This window comes from Fringilla coelebs (genome assembly GCF_963513975.1).
Source record: "Fringilla coelebs genome assembly, contig: SCAFFOLD_32, whole genome shotgun sequence".
NCBI lineage: Eukaryota > Metazoa > Chordata > Aves > Passeriformes > Fringillidae > Fringilla > Fringilla coelebs.
The window spans coordinates 1,897,013-1,919,905 of NW_028167319.1; the positions used below are offsets into that span (position 1 = coordinate 1,897,013).

The window sequence follows — 22,893 nt, forward strand, 5'->3', positions numbered from 1 at the left end:
TCATGCCCTGGCTGGTCTCCCCTGTTTCCCCTCCCACCCACTGGCTTTTGTCTCCCACCAGGCCCCCCGATCAAGAGCCTGGCTCTGTGTTCTCCTGCACCTCCTTGCTGGCACTGCCAGGCTGGGATGAGGAGCCCCTCAGCCTTCCCTGCTTGGGCTGGACAAGCCCAGCTCCCTCAGCCTCTGCCCACAGCCCAAAGGCTCCAGCCCCACCTTGGAGGCCCTTCCCAGACCCTGTTCCAGCTGCCAGACATCTTTCCTGCCCTGGGCAACCCAAACCGGGCCACAGTGACCTGGATAATCCATGTCCTTGATGTCCTGGTCACACAGCCCTGGCCCCTTGTCCCCATGTAAGTCTCTAGGGTGGATCCTCTGGAACCTCCTCCTTTGGTGGAGGCTGTGGCTCCAGGTGGGCCAGGGGGGATACTGGGGGAATGGGACCCCGCTGGGCCCGAACAGCACTGGACTTGTTGAGAGAAACTCTGAGGGGGAGCTGGGGCAGAGTGACCAACCCAGTGACCTCACACAGCCCTGCTGGGATTTCATACAGCTCTCTCTGGGATGTCACACAGCCCCTCTGGGATGTCACAGCCTGCTCTGTGATGTCACAGCCCATTCTCTAATGTCACACAGCTGGTCTCCAGTGTCACAGCAAACTCTCGGATGTCACAGTCTGCTCTGTGATGTCACAGCCTGCTCTGTGCGGTCACAGCCCATTCTCTAATGTCACACAGGTGGTCTTTGATGTCACAGCCAACTCTGTGATGTCATAGTCTTCACTGTGATGTCAGACCTCTGCCCTGTGATGTCACAGCCCATTCTCTGTGATGTCACAGAGACAGTCTATGATACCATAGCTTATCAATGACCTCATATAACCCACTCTGTGATGGCATCGCCCACTCTGTGATCTCATGTTTCCAGATGATAAATTGTCTGCACCAGGTGAGCTGATACCTGGAGCTTGTTCTCCAAAACCCCAGGCCTATGAAAACCACACAATGCCCATTGTGTGAGAAGGGGAACTGGAAGTTCACCGGTCTCAGTGTCCTGCCAGCTCAGCTAGGCCCACTGGAACGTTGGGGTCCATGACCACCAGGGACCACCAGAGAGACCCCCAGGACACAAGAGTGCATGGGTGAAGAGGAGGGGAAATATGTTAATGATTTTGGGGAAATGATTATCCATATGTGTGTTTAGTTCAGGACAACCAATGAATACATGTGCAAAATACAGAATATAAACCAGAAACTTTCATGCATTCAGCATGCACAGCTTTGGGAGGAACTGTCCCCTGTGCATTCAGATGAATAAAGAATGCTGCTTCTTAATGCTGCATTGGTGTTAAGGAGTTTTCTGTTTTACTGAATTTTTGGTGACGCTCAACACTCCCACTCCCGAGGAAAACTGTGTCTCCTGCTGTTCACAAACAGAGAAGGGCTGGGGGCAGATGTGGGGCTCGCAGGCTGCCTGGGGCACAGTGACCATGAAATAATCAAGTTTTCCATGTTCTACGAAAGAAGGGGCAGCAACAAAACTTCTGCACTAGAATTGGGAAGGGCAGATTTTGGCCTGTTTAGGATGCAGATTTGGGGCATACCAAATCAGGTAGCGATTTCTTTAAGGGAAACAGCCCTTAAAAACAAAGGGGTCCAGGAAGGATGGACACATTTCAAGAAAATAATCTTAAGGGGGAAAGAGCAGCCTGTCCCAGTGTGGCAAAACATGAGCTGGTGAGGAAAATTACTGTCCTGGCTGCCCATGGAGCTTTTGTTGGAACTCAGGGAAAAAAAGAGGTTGCATCACCTTGGAACAGAAGATCAGGAAACTTAAGAAGTGTTTAAGGATATTGTTAGGTCACGCAGAAAGAAAATTTGAGAGGTGAAAACTCAATTAGAGCTTAACCTGGCCACTTCTGTGAAAAAGAATAGAAAATATTCTGTTAAAAAATAATAGCAAAATATTGAATAAGGAGAGCCTTTACTCTCTATTGGATGCAGTGGAGAATATAGTAACTAAAGAGAAGGAAAAGGCTGAGTTACTTAATACCTTGTCTGTCTTAATTTTCAATATTAGGACAGGTTGTGCTCAGGACGAGTGTTCTCCTGAGATGGTAGATGAGCACAGGAAGCAGAACAGCCCCTGTAATCCAGGAAGAAGCAGCTGGTGACCTGCTGAGCCACTCAGATGCTCACAGATATAGTGGATTGGATGGGATCCATCCTAGAGGGATGAGGGAGGTGGTGGATGAGCTCCCCAAGCTGCTCTCCCTCGTTTACCATCAGTCCTTGCTTAGCAGGGAGGTTCCAGAGGACTAGAGGTGGCAGTGTGAGCCCATCCCCAAGAAGGGCTGGAAGGAGGATCTGGGGAACTCCAGGCCTGTCAGCCTGACCTGGGTGCCAAGCAAGGAAATGGAACAGATCACCTTGAGTGCCATCCCAGGGCACCCACAGGGTGGCCGAGGGGTAAAAGCGAGCCAGCGTGGATTTCAGTGTCTGCATTGATGATCTGGATGAGGGGAGTGAGTCCACCTTCAGGAAAATTGTAGATGACACCAAGCTGAGTGTGAGTGTAGATCTGCTGGAGGGTAGGAAGGCTCTGGACAGAGCCCTGGACAGGCTGGATCCTGGGACCAAATCCAACAAGGTCAGGATTAACAAGTCCAAGTGGCGGGTCCTGCACTTTGGCCACAACAACCCTTGCAGCACTCCAGGCTGGGGACAGAGTGGCTGGACAGCAGCCAGGCAGAAAGGGACCGGCAGGGAATTATGGACAGCAGGCTGGACATGAGGCAGCAGTGAGCCCCAGGTGGCCAAGAAGGCCAATGGCTCCTGGCCTGGCTCAGGAATGGTGTGGCCAGCAGGAGCAGGGCAGTGATTCTTCCCCGGTGCTCGGGAACACTGCTTGGGCAGCACCTCGAGTGCTGTGTCCAGTTCTGGGCCCCCAATTTAGGAAGGACATGGAGGGGATGGAACGTGTCCAGAGAAGGGCAACAAGGCTGGAGAGGGGTCTGTGACACAAGTCCTGTGAGGAGTGGCTGAGAGAGCTGGGGTTGTTTTTCTTGGAGAAGAGGAGGCTCAGGGGAGACCTCATCACTCTCTACAACTCCCTGATAGGAGGGTGCAGCCAGGTGGGGGTCAGGCTCTTTTCCAAGGGAACAGTGACAGGACAAGAGCACAGAGGCTTAAGCTGCACCAGGGAAAGTTTAGTCTGGATGTTAGGAAATATTCTTCACACCAAGTATGATCAGGCATTGGAATGGGCTGCCCAGGAAGATGGATGAGTCACCATCCCTGGAAGTGTTTAAGGAAAGACTGGATGTGGCACTCAGTGCCATGGTCTGTGTGACAAGGTGGTATTGGGCCCCAGGTTGGACTTGATGCTCTCCAATATCTTTTACAGCCTGGTTGATTCTCTGATGATTGTGACACTGCAGGGCCCTGAGAAAGCAAGGGACCATTGTGAAACTGCGGGGCCTGGTGGCACTAAGAGGACCATGGTGACACTCTGTACGACATGGCAGCACAGAGCCAAGGGGCCATGGTGACACTGTGGGGCTGAATGGAAGCAAGGAGTCCATTGTGACAGTCTGGGTCCTGGTGGAACCACCGAGGCCACTGTCACCCTGCAGGGCCTTGTGGAACACAAGTGCAGAGCACTGTGATGGAGCAGGACCTGGTGTCATGATGGGTCCATTGTGACACTGCAGGACCCCAAAGAACCAAGGGGCCAGTGCTGCTCCTCAGGGACATCTGGAATGAAGGAAACATGTTTGACAGCGTGGTGGCCCTTGGGACCAAGAGGCCATTGTGACACTGTGAAACCAAGGAGAGCATTGCTGCACTGCCAGACCTCATGAAACCAGTGTGACACTGCAGGGCTTTGGGGACCAAGGATCCATTGTGACACTGCGGGGCCTTGGGGGACCACAGCACCACTGTGACTCTGTGGGGCCCAAGGATCCCTGGGACTTTGTGACACCAAGGGGTCCCATGGAACCAAAGGGACATTGTGACACTGGGAGGCCTCATGGATTAATGGAGAACATTGGGACACTCTGGGGCCTCATGAAACTGTGGTGACACCAAGTTGTCTGGGAGTGTTGATCTGCTGGAGGGTAGGAGGGCTCTGCACAGGGCCCTGGACAGGCTGGATCCAGGGACCAAATCCAAAAAAGCAAGGTTTAACAGGTTTCCCCCTGTGCTCTGCACTGGTTGGGTAGCACCTCAAGTGCTGTGTTCAGTTCAGGGCCCCCCAATTTAGGAAGGACATGGAGGGGTCCAGAGAAGGGCAACTAGGCTGGAGAGGGGTCTGGAACACAAGTCCTGTGAGGAGTGGCTGAGGGGGCTGGGGTTGTTTATCCTGGAGAAGAGGGGGCCTAGGGGAGACAAGGTCGTGTCAGGGCACAGGTTGGACTTGATGATCTCCAAGGTCTTTTCCAAATTTGCTGGTCCTGTGATTTTCTGAAAGCACCCTTTGAGCAGTTGCAGGGTGAGCCCTGGGCCTCCTCTTCAGAAGCTCCAGCAGCCCAGGTCCCTCAGCTTCTCCTGCCAGCCCCAAAACCCATCCTGTCAGTCCTGCAGAGCCTCTGCAGCTGTTCCTCATCGCCCAGAACAGGGAGCCCCAGAGGCAGACACAGCAGCTCAGATGTGCCCCCCTGGCCTGGGGTGCCTCTGGCAAGGGAGCAGCACAAGGCACTGCAGGAGCCTGCAGACAATTCCTGCGGCACTTGTAGGATGATCCTGCTCCTCAAGGGATATTCCCATGGTGCCAAGTCAGGAACTGCAATGGGGAATAGGGCCAGAGAGGAAAGGGCAAACAGGGATGGGCTGTTTGCAGGGGAGGGAACAGGGATGGGAAAGAAGAAGAAATCTGAACCAGGGGAGAGGAAACAAAGCAAAGGTGCAGCCAAGGAAATGCTCATGGCAGTTTGGGGGTGGCTGCCAGGCAGCCCTGGCTCCGAGCAGCAGCGTCTGCAGTGGGACAGGAAACTCCCAGCTGATGGGAACAAACTTTCTGGCTGACTGCAGAGGCCAGGACAAAGCTGAGTGGTTTCCCTGGTGTCCCCCAGCCCTTGCTGGCCCTAAGGGCTGATGGCATTTGTGCTCCCTCAGGTTCATGTCCCCACAGCAATAGCATGGGGGTGCTCCCCCCTGCTCTGTGCAATGCAAACAGGGGCTCCTGAGCCAGTGCTGCTGCGTCTGTGCCTGCGTGGATGGGGAACCTGTGTGAGCTGGGGGAGAGGCCAGGGCTGCAGAGGGGGGATGTTGTCGGCAGCTCCATGAGGATGCTCTAGGACACTGCCCTGGGCTGTCCAGCACACTGGGGATGGATCAGCCCCGGCTCTCCTGCTCCTTCCCAACTCCCCCAGGGCCCTTGCAGAGCACCTGCCATGCTGTTTGCCTTTAGACTGCCCATGGCCAGTCTGGGGCTGCTCATGGGGGTTCTCTGTGCTGAGCATAGGCCTGGGTGTGTTCTTGAGAGAGCCTGGGCAAGGAGCCTGGAGCCCCCGGGCCCTGGCCTGAGGCATCAGCACTGCCCCAGCAGTGCCCATGGCCTGTCCCTGCTGCAGTCCTGGCACTGCCACCCCAGGACTGTGCCCGGCCTCGAGAGCACTCAGGCCCTTCAGCAATATCAGGGCCACCAGGGCAGTGGGGCAGGGCCACGGGAGCAGCACTGGCAACACCAAGTGCTGTTGCTGCTGGGAACAGCTGCTGGGCCAGCACTGATCTCCCCCCAGCCCTGCTCACAGACATTGCTGCTGCAGCTCCACAGAAGGCAACAAAAGGGCATGTCTGCAAAAAACTTTGCTGGGAGATCCTTTAGTTCCTCTAAAGCCACTGAGAGCACAACCCCTCATTGACTTAGTCTGTGGCCACAAGGAAGGTGGAAAGAAACAAAATGAAAAATGCCAAAAAAGAACGTCTTTTCTTTGTGGACAATATGAAAACACTAAAACAAAGAAACAAATCCCACGACTAAACCAACAAGACAGGTCAAACATTATTTTTATTACAAGTGATTAACAGAAATTGGCCAGCAGTTTAATGTCCCTGAAAACATCCAGTCAGCTGTCTCCTCATTGCAGCCTTGAGCTCCTGATTCCTCAGGCTGTAGATTAGGGAGTTCAGGGCTGGAGGCACCACTGAGTACAGAAGTGACAGGGCCAGATCCACGGATGGGGAGGACATGGAGGAGGGCTTCAGGTGAGCAAATGTGGCAGTGCTGAAGAACAGGGAGAGCACAACCAGGTGAGGGAGGCAGGTGGAAAAGGCTTTGTGCCGTCCCTGCTCAGATGGGATCTTCATCACAGCCCTGAAAATCTGCACATAGGAGAAAACAATGAATACAAAACAGCCAAATCCTAAACAGCCACTAACAGCAAGAAGCCACAGTTCCCTGAGGTTAGAGTGTGAACAGGTGAGCTTGAGGATCTGTGGGATTTCACAGAAGAACTGGCCGATGACATTGCCATGGCACAAGGGCAGGGAAAATGTATTGGCCGTGTGCATGAGAGCATTGAGAAATCCACTGGCCCAGGCAGCTGCTGCCATGTGGTCACAAGCTCTGCTGCCCAGGAGGGTCCCGTAGTGCAGGGGTTTGCAGATGGAAACATAGCGGTCGTAGCACATGATGGTCAGGAGGCAAAATTCTGATCCAAGAAAGAAGAAAACCAGAAAAACCTGAGCAGCACATCCTTTGTAGGAGATGTTCCTGGTGTCCCAGAGGGAATTGTGCATGGCTTTGGGGACAGTGGTGCAGATGGAGCCCAGGTCAGTGAGGGCCAGGTTGAGCAGGAAGAAAAACATGGGTGTGTGCCGGTGGTGGCTGCAGCCTATTGCGCTGATGATGAGGCCGTTGCCCAGGAGGGCAGCCAGGGAGATGCCCAGCAAGAGGCAGAAGTGCAGGAGCTGCAGCTGCCGCGTGTCTGCCAATGCCAGCAGGAGGAAGTGGCTGATGGAGCTGTTGTTGGACATTGGCTGGGGCTGCGCATGGGGATCTGCAAAAAAAGTAACCATGGAATAGTTGGGTTTCAAGAGGACTTTAAATATCCCAGCACTGCGTGGGTGCACTTTTCCCCCACTGCCTGCCCAGGGCTCTGTTCCCTGTAGCTGTCCCTGCCAGCAGCTGTTACCCTGTGCCCAGGGCTGGACCTGCCAATCCTGCCAGAACCCAGACAAGCCCTGGGGACTCAGCTCTGCCCTGCAGACTGCTCCCAGCTCAGGCACTGCACAGGGGAAGCTCTGGCTGGCCAGGCTGTGATGGCAACTTCAGAGCAACCCTGAGAAGGATGGAAAAGCAACGCTGATGCTGCATCTAAGGGGACCTGTGCTGATTTCTCTCACTGCCAGTTTATTAACAACTGAGAGCATTTTCGTTCATTTTTCTGAGCCTTAACTGAGATATGAATTCTCTATGCAATTTCCCATCCAGGCAACCCAGAGCAATAGAATAAAAAAAATCAGGATTTCCTCTTTTATGCAGCCCCTGCCTTGCTGTACTCCCTGTATAATCTATATGGAAATGTTCTGCAGTTAAATGCTGCGCTGGGAGCCATCCTGAACAGTGCAGCATCCTCACCACAAAGGAGAACACTTCCAAGCCTTACCAGCTGTCTCCTCCCACCCAGATCCTGTCCCCTGGTGCTGGGAGCAGCTGCCAGGGCTGGCTGAGACCTGTCCCTGGCAGGCAGCAGAGTCCCTGCCCCAGCACAGCGCCCTGCACTGCAGGACCCTGACCTGCAGGACAGCCCTGGGCACCCCTGGCTGCTCTGCACAAGAGAGAATCAGAGAATGTACTCACAGAGTCTGAAGGCATTGGGATGTTGCAACATGAGGAGATGGCTCCAGGAGCTGCAGCTGCATTGTCCTGCAGCCAGAGGTTCCTGTGCCAAGGGCTGCCAGTGATTGTCCTCCAGGCACTTCTCAGCACCTTCCCAGACATGACTGAGTGAAGCTCTCTGAGCCTCTGTGCTGTGCTCAGGGTGGCTGCAGGCAGTGCCCCAGCACTGCTGGGCTGGGAAAAGAGCTGCTAATCAAGAGAAATGTGCTTTTGAAGCTTTTCTTGGTTACCAGGATCTGCCTCTGTGCCAGGAGCCCAGCCCAGCTCAGCAGCACAGACACAGCACAAGGACTTTAATGAGCCTCTGGGGCTTTGTGCTCAGGCCCTGAACATCTGTCCCTGAGAGGGAGCTGAAGAAACCTCTCCAGAACGCCAAGTCAGAATCCAACTCCAAAGTTTCTTCTACTTTTAATGGGTCCCACTGAGTGCCACAACTGAGAAAGCGTCCCCAGGCCCCAAGAGAGGCAGAGAACTGGAGGCACTGATGACAGGTGTGGACAAAGGGAAGCCAAGTCTTGGTGCCCTGGGGCACAGCAGGGTCTGTGCCACCAAGGGCTGTGAGGAGACACCTTGTCCTGAGGCACTGGGGCCTCCTGGCACAGCCCCAGCCAGGCTGAGCACGGTCCTGCCCTCAGTATCCCCCCTTAGCCCACATCCCAGTGGCCTCAAGGATCTGCTGGAAGGAATCCCTGGGGAGCCTTGCTCAGGAATGGCCCTGGGGGACGCCTATATGCTCCCAGGGACTGCAGGTTTTTCAAAGGCCTTTCTGTTTCACTTTTGCCTTGGAGTCTCTGAGAGGTTTGTGCGATCATGGCCCCCAATTATCTGCTGTAATTAGTCCCTGGAGAGGCTTTGTCAGTAACAACACTCAGTGGGGCTCATTAATGCTTCAAGTTACTTCAGTTTTTTTAAGGTAGTTGGTGTTTCCCTTTTGGTACAGACTCTGGGAGAGGTTTGTGCAATCATGGCCCCAATTATCTGCTTTAATGAGTCCCTTGAGAAGCTTTGTAGTGACACTCTGGGGCTCATTAATACTTTGAGATACTCAAAGTTTTTAAGGTACTTTGGATTTTCCTTTCTACACTGAGTCTCTGAGAAGGTTTTGTGCCATCCTGGCCAGCAATTCTCTCCTGCAAGGAGTCCATGAGGAGCCTGTGTTGGGATGGACCTCAGTGGGACCCATTCATGCCTTGAGACACTTTAGGTGTTTCCTCTGACTTTGACTCCTGGAAAGTTTGTGCATTCTCCTCTCAGGCCCTGAGGTTCAATGGCTCAGCTCCAAATGCACAACGGGGCTCATTGGGATCAGGCAATTCTTGACAAACCATGGCTCTGCCATGATTTCCCTCTGCTCTCATGCAGTTCATCAGGAAGGTTTCTATAGTGGTTTTCTTTCACCAATTTGAGATTTCTTGGAGAATGCATCAATTGTGGTGGGTTCAGTGTTGGCTAATTAACAGTACACTCACTAGAATATACTTACTCATTTCGTTCTGTGAGATAGGATTAGGAGAAAGGCAAAGTAGGCTTAAAACTTTAAAAGGGTATAAAGAAAAGTTTATTATAATTAATGAAAAGAAAGGGTAATAAGAATCAGAACAAAACTTTCAGAACACTTCTCCTCTCCCTACAAATTTTTCTTTCTTACTCACAATGTAAAGAGACAAAACCTAGAATTTTCAGTCAGTTTACCACCTCTAGAATAGTCTTTCTTCAGTTCACTTAGGGAGAGGAGACTTGTTTGTGCTATGAAGACTTCTCCATAAGAAGACAGTTCTCTTGTGGCTCTCGGTTTTCAAGAACAGAAGCCACCAGGAAAATCTGCACTTGTGAAGTCCCTCAGATTTTTTTCACAGCTTTTTCCACAGTTGTGTTTATGGACTATGTCAGCTTACAGGGTATTAATTTAAAGATGAACTGTTTAAGAGCAGAGGTTCTCTTCATCTACTTCTGAAATCATTTTCATGTTTAGGAACAGAGATCTTCTCTCCATAAGGGCACAGGCTCTCATCACTCTTTCCTTTTTCTCTATTCAAACTTCTTATGGGATCAGAGCTACTTCAACATTTGCTTATTTTAGCATGGAGGCCTTTGCTGAACAAGTCATCTCCCCATACTTTTCAATGCATTATAGGGAAAAAGAGATTCCGATGTATCAATGACATCCTTCTCCATAGCTTTACAGGGGGATTTCAGCCCCAAGATCAAGGCAACTCCTCCAATCTGGGACTCAACTTCCTCTTCACTGTCCTTGGTGTCTTCCTGTTGCTCCTCTATGTGCCTGCACTTTGTCCTTTTCTCTCACTCGAGGGAGGATGGAAGCACTGAAAGAGTTCATATCTTACCCAGGGCCTGCAGATGGTTCCATGACCCCGGCTGGGCTCGGTCCTTGTGGCCGGAGCTGTTTTACGATGGAGGTTTCTGCAGCGGCTGCACTGGGGCTGTGTCAGGATGGGCCACACTGGGGGAGGGCCAGGATCTCAGCAGCCAGGCCAGAACACAGCAGCAGCACGGCCGGGGGCCGATGGCTTTTCCTCCCCCTTCCCTGGGGTTGCAGGCGAACCCCAGCAGTTTTTTCATCTTTAAAATGTGTCTTCACAGAGCCATGCACAGTTTCCTTAGTGGTTTAACAGATTTTCAGATCTCAACTCTAATTACTGATTGGTTTCTTAGCCAGACATGAAGGAAACTGCTATCAGCTTCTCTTAGGACATCACTTCCATGATGCAAAACCCCCACAACAGCACAGAGCACACAGCTCCTTTGTCCATATGTAGTGGTTATACACCCAAGGCCTACAAACCCCTCCTTGGGAGATCTCTGGGCTCTCCCCAAGGTGTTTTCAATGAAAAGATTCAGCTCATAGTCTAAGAAAATCACCAGAGAACAGGGCCAGCCTGACCTGTCTGTCCTGGCTGCTTTTGTCTGGGAGGAATCCTTGGATATATGGAATTTGGGAGGCCAAATTTCAATTTTGGCCATGGCCCTTGGACATGAAAGCTGGTTCTTTTCAATAGGAATGAAGGAACAGGGCACCAGTATTTCAGGGGCAGATGAGAGGTGCCCACCAAAGGCCAAGGCCAGCCAGAGCTGGCAAGTTTTTTTCTGAAAGATACCCTTGCATATAGGAAATTTTTTAGGGAGAGTACCAATTTTGACAATGGGCATCTGAAAAGAGGGACACTTCTTTTCCATAGCAAGGAAAGCATGGAAGCCCCAGTGCTCCAGGAGCTGATGAGAGGCAGCCCTTGAATTCTCAACATCAGCCAGACCTGTCAGGCAGCCCCTGGGAGGCCAAGCCAGCCAGACCTGTTCCATGTTCCCTGGGTTCCATGGGCCCCACAGTCTCCCAAGGGTCCCTTGCTTCCCTGAGGCTCTGAGATGCCATAATGCCCCCTTGGTGACATGAGGCCCTGAAGGGTCACAATGGTCTCCATGGTTCCATCAGGCCCCACAGAGCCATGCTGGTCTCTGGGTTCCATGAAGCCCTGCTGTGTCACCATGGCCCCTTGGTTCCATGGGCTCCAGTGGTGCCACCATGATCCCCTTGGTTCCATGGGCTCCAGTGGTGCCACCATGATCCCCTTGGTTCCATGCGGTCCCCACAGTGTCCCAGTGACCTCCATGGGAAGGAAAGAACTCAGCCCCAGTGATGCAGGGGCAGTCACCAGAGGCCAAGTGTCAGAGGTTGACAAGGAAGTGAGTGTTCTTGTAAAGTTATAGCCAAACCAATCAGTGCTCAGATTTTAATATTGACACCTGGTGTAACCACAGAAGACAAGGACACCCCTCTGAGAGCACAGGGGGTTAAAAGCAGAGAACTCCCAGGGGAACACTCTTTTGTTCTGCTCAGTGAAGGGTTCAGACCCCCCTGCCCAGCCACATGCTGCCTGGGGGAGGGGAAGCTGTGCAGCCTAGGCTGAGGTAGGCTGGAACTCAGGACAGAGAAGGGGGTGAAAGGAGTGGAACCAGGCACGGCCCCTGCAGGAACGGAGGGGTGGAGAAGCACTGAGATGTCCTGGGCAGCCTCTCCAGAGAGAGTTCCCCCCTGAGAGAGAGAGCCTGTGCCACCTTGAAATTTGATATCATGTCCTGGCAGCATGGCCAGCAGAGGAGAAAGAGAAGGGAAGCAGACAGTGCCCAGCCATGGGAGTCCTGGGCAGGGTGCTGTGAGATTTCAGTTTTCCTGAGGGCAGCAGAGCCCAAGACTTTAACCCTTCGTTAGACAAAGAAAACTTTGCAGAACACTTATCGTTGATCTGAAAGAGAAAAGAGACAGCCTGGGACTTGAGATGTCGGGAGAAGATGGGACAGAATCCTAGGTGAGAAGAGATCATGGAGTGGCCTTTGGCTGGACTTTTCCTTGTATAGCCATAGACTGAACCAAATTTCCTGTAACACAGAGACTGCATTTAGGGGAATGCAATGGCCTGAGCCGAGAGAGTGACCTGCTGCAGTGACGCCATGTGCAGGAGTGAAGTGAACAGAGAAAGGTGAGCAGGGTGTGGTGGTGCCCTCTGGCTTCAGGGAAGAAGAAGAAGATCTTTCTTCTCAAGACCCAGCCCCAGGGGAGGTGAACATAGGGGGGACTGTTGTCCCAAAATGAGAAAAACTGTCGTGCTTTGGTACTTGGCAAAGCATCCTTAAAAGGAACCCTATAAGAAGTTTTGGTCTATCGACGGTGGTGAGAGCATGGAAGGAGGAGGTCACAATGACAGATTTTCTCCTGGCAATGCCATGTGTGATATGGAAACATAAGAGGTTTCAACTGTGTTTTCTGTGGAAGACTGTAGTACAAGATAAACTCCTATCTCCCTGTATGAATTGAGAATTGATTATCTGAGAGGTGATAACTTGACTGAGAATCCAAGGTTTTGTCTCACTGTGCTTTGGTGGAAATTAGGTGACGGAAGGAGGAATGTTTTGGAAGGTTTTAGTTTTGAATTTTGTTTCTTTTATTATAGTGTAGGTTAATAAAGGTTTTTTTCCCTTTATTTCTAAGCTTGAGCCTCGTCTGCTCTGTTTCTGGTCACATATCACAGCAGCCATTTGAGAAAAATATATTTTCATGGGTGCACTGGCATTGCACCACTGCCAACCCATGACACTGAGAAAGGCCAGAAGGGCAGGGAAGACACCAGGAATTGGTCACATTTTCTCCCGTCACAACCATGACTCAGGGAGTAGGATTAAACCTGGAAAGGCTCAGGCACATTACTGACTTCCTGCTGCCTAAGGAAAGAAAGAGAAATAAAGATAATTTGTCCCTTTTTGGGTTCTCCAGTTCAAAAAAGACACTGAGTCAATCAAGAAGGTCAAGAAAGCTGGATATACAAGGATTTACAAGGGGAAGCTGGGAGTAGAAGATGTGCCCATACTCATGGTGAAGGAAAATCCTGTTCTTGGACGAAATTCCCTAAGGGAAGGATCCCTTGGAAGAAGATGGATCCCAACTCTAGGGGATACTAAAATTTTGACTGGAAATTATGTGACCTGAACTGCTGGGTTCTATTTGCAACAGGTTTTTGGACTGGTTATTTCAAAAGAGGATATCCAATCTAAATTATTCTCAAGTTTTATGTAAAGGGTTCCATCTGAACTGGGTCACCAAAATCATCCTCCAGAGCTAGTGGATGTGGAATTTTGGGTATAAAATCCAGTGGCTTCACTGAATATTCCTCCATTGTTAGAACTTTAAAAATTTACCTCCAACAGAAGAAGAAAAACTCCAGAGTAGACACCAAATGTTAAAAAAAATTAGTAATTCTCTTTTTTTCTCTTTCTCTCTACTATCCGTCATTTTCCTAGGAATTTCTCAGCACCCTCTGTCTCCTTTTTCTATCCTACACGCCTTAAACTTTAAAGGCTTTAAATAGCAGCATTTAAAGTCTCCCTGTCCTGGTGTTAACACGTGTTTTGCATTTGGGTTTCCCAGGACATGCACTCCTGAAGATTACAAATTACTTTATGCTGTTCCTGCTGTCTCCTGGAATGATTTCACCCCAGACATAGTTGGAACAGTTCATATAAAAAATATTTATTATCCATTTACCACTGTCCCTCTGCTCTTGACACGACTCTTTCTTCATCCTTAAGGATGGAGAAAATGTGCTCTCTCTGAGGGGATAGAAGGGAATAAAAACTCTGCTCTGGAACTCCATCCAGACTGTGCATATGAGGAGGAAAAAATGCCTGAAATATGAAATATGCTTTTTATCTGTGTAATCTTAGCCAGACCCGGTGTCTTCTCCCAACCAGTCCTTTCAGTCCATGAAGATAAAACAGAGAATATTGACCTCATTTTTTCTACTGTTGAATATGTTGATATTTTTATTTAACCTTACAAGATAAAAATTAATTAAATTCTTCCTGTGGAGAAACTGAGGTATAGGAGAAGACTGGGATTCATCGGCATAATTTGGGGTGTCTGTAATTTACACATCTAAATTTAATTATCATCAATAAAGACAATCCAATCAACAAACTGAATAGAGTTTAGAGTGTGAGTCACCTGACATAGTGCACGTCTGGATTAGGGTGAAATAAATCACAGAATGGGTTGGGTTGGAAAAAACCTTCAAGATCATTGTCTTGGTTTGGAAAGACAGGTGCCTGCTAAAGGAGACAGGAGCCTCCCCTGAAATGGAGAATGCAAACCCTCCCCACCCCTCCGAATTGCTATGAATTTTAAATTAAGGGGCTCTCAGGCAAAAAATATGGGAGCTGAAAATAACAGTTCTTTAATAGGGAAGGGCAAAAAAATAAAATGATAAAATAAAACAATGCAATACACCAGAACAACACTGACAGAGTCAGAACTCAACCTGACACCCTGTTGGTCAGGGTGTTGGTAGCAGTCCAGTTGGAAAAGGGCTGCAGTCCTCCTAGAGTGTTAGGCATGGTTCTGTTGGAGCAGGGGAGTCCTGGAGAAAAGGGGTGTATTCTTCCTCCGCAGATCTGTGGAAGTAGAAGCAGCTGCTGTTCTTCTGGGGAGTCCAGTGGAGAAGAGCTGTGCTGGTGTGTCAGAATCTCCAGATTATATCGGGGTAGAAATGCTTGGTTCCTCCCTCTGGGTGGAGCATCTCACAATGGGATGTTATAGTTCTTATCAGTCATGTGGTGACATTCAATAGCCCCTTATCAGCAGATGTTCCCTGCTGAGGGACCCTGATTACAATCACTCAGGAAGAGAGATAAGGAGAATTGCCCACTTGACATCAGACAACTGCCATACAGATGGCAATAGAATACATCTTGCCTTGCAATCTGGAACACAGTCTCTCTGGCACTGGAAATGCCATGGCCCAGGCCAGAACCAACGTGGTGGGCCACAGGTGTGAGGGGCCGATGGTGTTGTGGGTGTTCAGTCCATAGCAGGTTTAAATAGCTCCAAAGAAAAAGAAAAAACCCAGCCCAAGGAACTTCTCTGCTTCAGCAAGCTAAGAACTCCTGCGGACCTTGGTCTGTCGAGGGCTGCTTCTCATCTGCCCCTGAAGCACTGGGGCTCTGGGCTTTTCTTCCCATGGGAGAAAACTCTCCTTCTCCTCCAGGGGCCCATAGTCAAAATTGGGATTCCTCCTCCAAATGTCCTTATATGTAAAGATTGTTCTCAGATGAAATCTGCCAGGACAGACAGATCTGGCTGCCTTGGTCACCCAGGGGCCCCCTCTCATCTGCCTTTGAAACACTGGGATCATGTGCTTTTCTTTCTTAGGGGAATAACCATCCATCTTGACCAGTCGTCCATGGCCAAAACTGGGCATCTGCCTCCAGAATTCCCTATATCCAAGGATAGCTCCCAGACAAAAGCTGCCAGGACTGACAAGTCTGGCTGGCCTTGGCTTCCTGAGGGCTGGCACTCATCTGCCTCTGAAACACAGGGGCTCTTTGCTTTGCTTCCTCATGAAAAGAACTCTTCTTCCTGTCCAGGCACCCACGGCCAAAACTGAGATTCTACCTCCAAAATGCTCTATGTCTAAGGAAGAGCCCCTAGATGAGAGGTGGCAGGAGAGAAAGGTCTGGCTGGCTTGGCCTGAGGGTGGCCACCTCTCATCTTCTTCCAAAACACTTGGACTTCACACTTTTCTTTACTGTACGAAAAAACATCAGTCTTTACCAGGTGCCCATGGACAAAACTAGGATTCCAACTCCAAAACTCCTGACATCCAAGGATTGCTCCCAAGTGAAAGCTGCCAGGATAGACAGGTCTGGCTGCCCTTGGCCTGTTGGGGGCTGCCTCTCACCTGCTTTCCAAACACTGGGGCTCTCGGATTTCCTTCCAATGGAAAAGAACTGTCCTTCTTCTTAAGGTGTCCATGGTCAAAATTGAGATTCCTCCACCGAAATTCCATATATCCAGGGATTCGTCCATGACAAAAGCTGCCAGGACAAACAAGTCTGGCTGTCTTGGCCTGCCAGGAGCCAACTCTCTCGTCTTTGCCCTTTGAAACACTTGGGCTCTGTGCTTTCCTTCCTATGGAAAAGAACCATCCTTTTCCTCCAGGTGTCCATGTCTGAAATTGGGATTCCACCTCTAAAATTCTGTATATCCAAGGGTTGGTCCCAGGCAAAATCTGCCTGTAGCATCAAGTCTGGCTGGCCTTGGCCTCTGGTGGATGCCCCTGCAACACTGGGGCTACATTCTTTCCTTCCTATGGAGACCACTGGGACACTGTGGGGACCTCATGGAACCAAGGGGATCATTGTGGCACTCCTGGAGCCCAGGGAACCAAGGGGCCTTGGTGACACAGCGGGGCTTCATGGAACCCAGAGACCATTATGGATCTGTGGGGCCTGATGGAACCATGGAGACCATTGTTACCTTTCAGGCCCCGGTGTCACCAAGGGGGCATTATGGCACCTCAGGGCCTCATGGAAGCAAGGGGCCCTTGGGACCCTGTGGAGCCCCATGGAACCCAGGGAACATGGAACAGGTCTGGCTGGTTTGGCCTCCCAGGAGCTACCTGACAGGTCTGGCTGATGTTGGGATGTCAAGGGATGCCTCTCATCAGCTCCTGGAGCACTGGGGCTCTTTGCTTTCCTTGCTATGGAAAAGAACCATCCCTCTTTTCAGATTCCCATTGCCAAACTTGGTACTCTCCCTAAAACAATTCCTATATTCAAGGGTATTTTTCAGAAAAAAACCTGCCAGCTCTGGCTGGCCTTGGCCTCTGATGGTCACCTCTCAGCTGCCCCTGAAACAGTGGGGTGTGGGAACTCAGCACATCGCTCCGGATGTACAGAGCTACCAAGAGAACCCTTGGGGGGATCGGAGGTCTTGGAATGTTACCAAAAGCACTTGGTGGCTTGACTTTGATCCTTCTAGGGATTTGCCACCTGCATATGAGGATATGAGAATCACTGAGGTTTGAATGGTGTAAAAACAGTATATTTGCAAGGTGAAACAAAGGTTTTAAGGTTTTGGTACAGGGGGGTTATGGATACAAGATGGAGGAATTTAGGCCTATCTCGTGGTTCTTCTTTCTTCTTCTTGTCATCCATTTTCTGTGTGACGCAGACACTTTTGGATAGGTTGTTGGTGAAGGTACCCTTGCCAACAAGGGCGAAAGGTATTGGGGATAAAAGGTAAATATGATTTATGTTGGTTTTACTATAAAAAGACACGACTGCCCCGTGGGTGGTCAGAGTGCCTTTGGCTGCCTTGCTGGTCAGATCCCGGCTGGGCAGAGAGAAAACTTTGTAGATAAGAAATAATAAACAACCTGGAAGACCAAAAATCAGAGAGTCCAGTCTCGTCCTTTGAAGCCCGATTCTGAACAAACCATGCTACACGTGTCTGGGCAGAGACAGACAACAGCCGACTTGGACAGTGGGGGTCTGTTCCTTCCTTCTTATGGAATAGAATCCGCTTTCATGTCCAGAGACCATGGCCAAAATTAGCATTTGTCCTCCCAAATTCCATATATCTAAGGATTGTTCCCAAACAAGAGTGTGTGTCTCGGGCACATGACTTCTACTTGGGGACAAAGGAGCTGTGTGCTCTGTGCTGTTGTGGTGGTTTTGCATCACAGAAGTGAAATCCTAAGAGAAGCTGATAGCAGTTTCCTCCATGTCTGGCAAAGAAACCAATCAGTAATTAGCTTTGAGAACTGAAAATCTATTAAACCACTAAAGAAACTGTACACGCCTCCGTGAAGACACATTTTAAAGATGAAAAAACTGCTGGGGTTCGCCTGCAACCCCCGGCAGGGGGAGGAGAAGCCATCGATCGGCCCCCGGCTGTGCTGCTGCTGTGTTCTGGCCTGGCTGCTGACATCCTGTGCAGCCCATCCTGACACAAGCCCCAGCGCAGCCGCTGCAGAAACCTCCATCGTAAAACAGCTCCGGTTGCAAGGACCAAGCGCAGCCGGGGTCACAGAACCATCTGCAGGCCCTGGGTGAGATATGAACTCTGTCAGTGCTTCCATCCTCCCTCGAGTGAGAGAAAAGGACAAAGTGCAGGCACATAGAGGAGCAACATGAAGACAGCCAAAGTCAGTGAAGAGGAAGTTGAGTCCCAGATTGGAGGTATGAGGAGATGCCTTGATCTTGGGGCTGAAATCCCCCTGTAAAGCTATGGAGAAGGATATAATTGATACACCAGAATCTCTTTTTCCCTATAATGCATTGAAAAGGGTGGGCAGATGACTTGTTCAGCAAAGGCCTCCGTGCTAAAATAAGCAAATATTTAAGTAGCTCTGATCCCATGAGAAGTTTGAATAGAGAAAAAGGAAACAGTGATGAGAGCCTGTGCCTTCATGGAGAGAAGATCTCTGTTCCTAGACATGAAAATTATTTCAAAAGTAGATGAAGAGAACCTCTGCTCTTAAACAGCCCATCTTTAAATTAATACCCTGTAAGCTGACATAGTCCATAAACACAACTGTGGGAAAAGCTGGGAAAAAATCTGAGGGAATTCACAATGCAGATTTTCCTGGTGGTTCTGTTCTTGAAAACTGAGAGCCACAAGAGAACTGTCTTCTTATGGAGAAGTCTTCATAGCACAAACGAGTCTCCTCTCCCTAAGTGAACTGAAGAAAGATTATTCTAGAGGTGGTAAACTGACTGAAAATTCTAGGTTTTGTCTCTTTACATTGTGAGTAAGAAAGAAAAATTTGTAGGGAGAGGAGAAGTGTTCTGAAAGTTTTGTTCTGATTCTTATTACTCTTTCTTTTAGTTACTGGTAATAAACTTTTCTTTATACCCTTTTAAAGTTTTAAGCCTACTTTGCCTTTCTCCTAATCCTATCTCACAGCAGGAAATGAGTAAGTATATTCTAATGAGTGTACTGGTAATTAGCCAACACTGAACCCACCACAATAATTGATGCATTCCCCAAGAAATCTCAAACTGGTGAAACAAAACCACTACAGAAAACTTCCTGATGAACTGCATGAGAGCAGAGGGAAATCAAGGCAGAGCCATGGTTTGTCAAAAATTGCCTGATACCAATGAGCCCTGTGGTGCATTTGGAGCTGAGACCTGGAACCTCAGGGCCTGAGAAGAGATTGCACAAACTTTCCAGGAGTCAAAGCCAGAGAAAAACCCCAAAGTCTCTCAAAGTATTAATGGGTCCCATTGAGGTCCATCCCCAACACAGGCTTCTCATAGACTCCTTGCAGGAGAGAATTGCTGGCCAGGATGGCACAAAACCTTCTAAGAGACTCAAAGTAGAAAGGAAATTCCAAAGTACCTTAAAAAGCTTGAGTATCTCAAAGTATTAATGAGCCCCACTGAGTGTCAGTACAAAGCCTCTCAAGGGACTCATTAAAGCAGATAATTGGGGCCATGATTACACAAACCTCTCACTGAGTCTGTATCAAAAGGAAAACAACAAGTACCTTAAAAGAACTGAAGTACCTTGAAGCATTAATGAGCCCCACTGAGTGTTGTTACTGACAAAGCCTCTCCAGGGACTAATTACAGCAGATAATTGAAGGCCATGATTGCTGAAAACTCTCAGAAACTCTAAGCTGAAAAGACAAACCCAAAGTCCTTTGAAAAATGGGCAATCCCTGGGAGCATTCAGGAGCCCCCAGGGCCATTTGTGACCACGGCTCCCCAAGGATTCCTACCAGCAGATCCTTGAGGCCACTGGGATTTGGACTAGGGGGGATGCTGAGGGCAGGATAAGGGGCGGACAGTGCCCAGCCTGGCTGGGGCTGTGCCAGGAGGCTCCAGTGCCTCAGGACAAGGTGTCTCCTCACAGCCCTTGGTGGCCCAGACCATGCTGTGCCCCAGGGCACCAAGACTTGCCTTCTCTTTGTCCCCACCTGTCATCACTGCCTCCAGTTCTCTGCTCTGCCTGGTGCCTGGGGACACTTTCTCAGTCGTGTCTCTCAGTGGGACCCATTAAAAGTCCAAGAAATTTTGGAGATGAATTCTGACTTGCAGTTCTGGAGAGGTTTCTTCAGCTCCCTCTCAGGGACTGATGTTCAGGGCCTGAGCACAAAGCCCCAGAGGCTCATTAAAGTCCTTGTGCTGTGTCTGTGCTACTGAGCTGGGCTGGGCTCCTGGCACAGAGGCAGCTCCTGGTAACCAAGAAAAGCTTCAAAAGCACGTTTCTCTTGATGAGCAGCTTTTCTCCCAGCCCAGCAGGGCTGGGGCACTGTCTGCAGCCACCCAGGGCAGAGCGCAGAGGCACAGAGAGCTTCAATCAGTCAGGGCTGGGAAGGTGCTGAGAAGTGCCTGGGGCACAATCACTGCCAGCCTTTGCCACAGGAACCTCTGACTGCAGGACAATGCAGCTGCAGCTCCTGGAGCCATCTCCTAAAGCTGGAACATCCCACAGCCTTCAGACTCTGTGAGTACGTTCTCTGATTCTCTCTTGTGCAGAGCAGCCAAGGGTGCCCAGGGCTGTCCTGCAGAGCAGGGTCCTGTAGGTCAGGGCACTGTGCTGGGGCAGGGACTCTGCTGCCTGCCAGGGACATCTCTCAGCCAGCCCTGGCAGCTGCTCCCAGCACTGGGGGGCACGATCTGTGTGGGAGGAGAGAGCTGGTAAGGCTTGGAAGTGTTCTCCTTGTTTGGGGAGGATGCTGCATTGTTCAGGACTGCTTCTAGGAAGACATTTAACTGCAGAACATTTCCAAGTAGATTATACAGGGAGTACAGCAACTCAAGGGCTGCATGAAAGGTGCTATCCTGTTTTTTAATCTACTGTTCTGGGTTGCCCGGGTGGGAAATTGCATATAGATATTCATCTCTCAGTTCAGGCTGAGAATTTAAAAACAAAAATCTCATAGATCTGAATAACCCAGGCAGTGAAAGAAGTGAGCACAGGGCCCCTCAGAGGTAGCATCAATGTCGCTTTTCCAGCCTCCTCAGGGTTGCTCTGTCATTGCCATAAGAGCCTGCAGAGCCAGAGCTGCCCCTGGGCAATGCCAGAGCTGGGAGGGATCTGCAGCACAGACCTGAGCCCCCAGGGCTGGTCTGGGCTGTGGCAGCACTGACAGGGCCCAGCCCTGGGCAGAGGGAAGCAGCTGCTGGCAGGGACAGCTCCAGGCAGCAGAGCCGTGGGCAGGCAGTGGGGGAAAAGTGCTCCCAAGATATGCTGGGGATAATAAAGTACTCTCCAAACTCAACTATTCCATTATTATTTTTTTACAGATCCCCATGTGCATCCACAGCAAATGTCCAACAGCAGCTCCATCAGCCACTTCCTCCTGCTGGCATTGGCAGACACGCGGCAGCTGCAGCTCCTGCACTTCTGCCTCTTTCTGGGCATCTTGCTGGTTGCCCTCCTGGGCAACAGCTTCATCATCAGCGCCATAGTCTGCAGCCACCACTTGCACACCCCCATGTTTTTCTTCCTGCTCAACCTGGCCCTCACTGACCTGGGCTCCATCTGCACCACTGTCCCCAAAGCCATGCACAATTTCCTCTGGGACACCAGGAACATCTCCTACAAAGGATGTGCTGCACAACTCTTTTTCTTTCTCTTCTTCATCTCAGCAGAGTTTTATCTCCTGACCATCATGTGCTACGACCGCTATGTGTCCATCTGCAAACCCCTGCACTACGGGACCCTGCTGGGCAGCAGAGCTTGTGCCCACATGGCAGCAGCTGCCTGGGCCAGTGCTTTTCTGTATTCACTGCTGCACACGGCCAATACATTTTCCCTGCCCCTGTGCCATGGCAATGCCCTGGGCCAGTTCTTCTGTGAAATCCCCCAGATCCTCAAGCTCTCCTGCTCTAAATCCCACCTTAGGGAGCTTGGGCTCATTGCTGTTAGTGCCTATTTGGTATTTGTTTGTTTTGTGTTCATTGTTTTTTCCTATGTGCAGATCTTCAGGGTCGTGCTGAGGATCCCCTCTGAGCAGGGACGGCACAAAGCCTTTTCCACCTGCCTCCCTCACCTGGCCGTGCTCTCCCTGTTCATTAGCACTAGTATATTTTTGTACCTAAAGCCCCGTTCCACGTCCTCCCCATCCCTGGATCTGGCCCTGTCAGTTCTGTACTCGGTGGTGCCTCCAGCCCTGAACCCCCTCATCTACAGCCTGAGGAACCAGGAGCTCAGGGCTGCAGTGTGGAGACTGATGACTGGATGCTTTCAGGAACATTAAACTGCTGGCCAATTTCTGCCAATCACTTGAAATAAAATCATCTTTGATACTTCTTGCTGGTCTGATTTTGGAGGTTCTTTTTCTTTGTTTTAGTTTGTTAATATTGCCCACTCCAGGCTCTTTGGCCAGGCTCTCTCAAGAACATGCCCAGGCCAATGCTGAGCACAGAAAACCCCCGTGAGCATCCCCAGGCTGGCCGTGGGCAGGCTGGGGGCAAACAGCATGGCTGGTGCTCTGCAAGGGCCCTGGGGGAGATGGGAAGGAGCAGCAGAGCAGTGGCTGATCCATCCCCAGTGTGCTGGACAGCTCAGGGCAGCGTCCCAGAGTGTCCTCATGGAGCTGCCAACAACATCCCCCCTCTGCAGCCCTGGCCTCTCCCCCAGCTCACACAGGCTTCTCCCCCAGCTCACATCCTTGCAGGCACAGACACGGCAGCACTGGCTCAGGAGCCCCTGTTTGCATTGCACAGAGCAGGCGGGAGCACCCCCAT

At 50.5% G+C, this 22,893-nt stretch overlaps 2 protein-coding genes across 2 annotated transcripts in view; one reads left to right on the forward strand and one right to left on the reverse strand.

Annotated features, from left to right (window-relative positions):
- LOC311166040 (olfactory receptor 14A16-like) overlaps window positions 1-22,403 on the forward strand; it is a gene marked incomplete at both ends in the record, with an annotated part of 42,521 nt that extends 20,118 nt beyond the window's left edge. Inside the window, one exon of the mRNA XM_084227524.1 lies at window positions 21,620-22,403. Within this exon, the coding sequence (XP_084083650.1) occupies window positions 21,620-22,403 (784 nt within the window). The remainder of the gene's footprint in view (window positions 1-21,619) is intronic.
- LOC311166039 (olfactory receptor 14J1-like) lies at window positions 6,045-6,977 on the reverse strand (the record flags this gene model as incomplete). Its single annotated transcript, XM_084227523.1, has 1 exon — window positions 6,045-6,977. One exon carries the CDS (start codon window positions 6,975-6,977, stop codon window positions 6,045-6,047), a length of 933 nt encoding a protein of 310 aa, XP_084083649.1.
- Window positions 22,404-22,893: the final 490 nt, after the last annotated feature.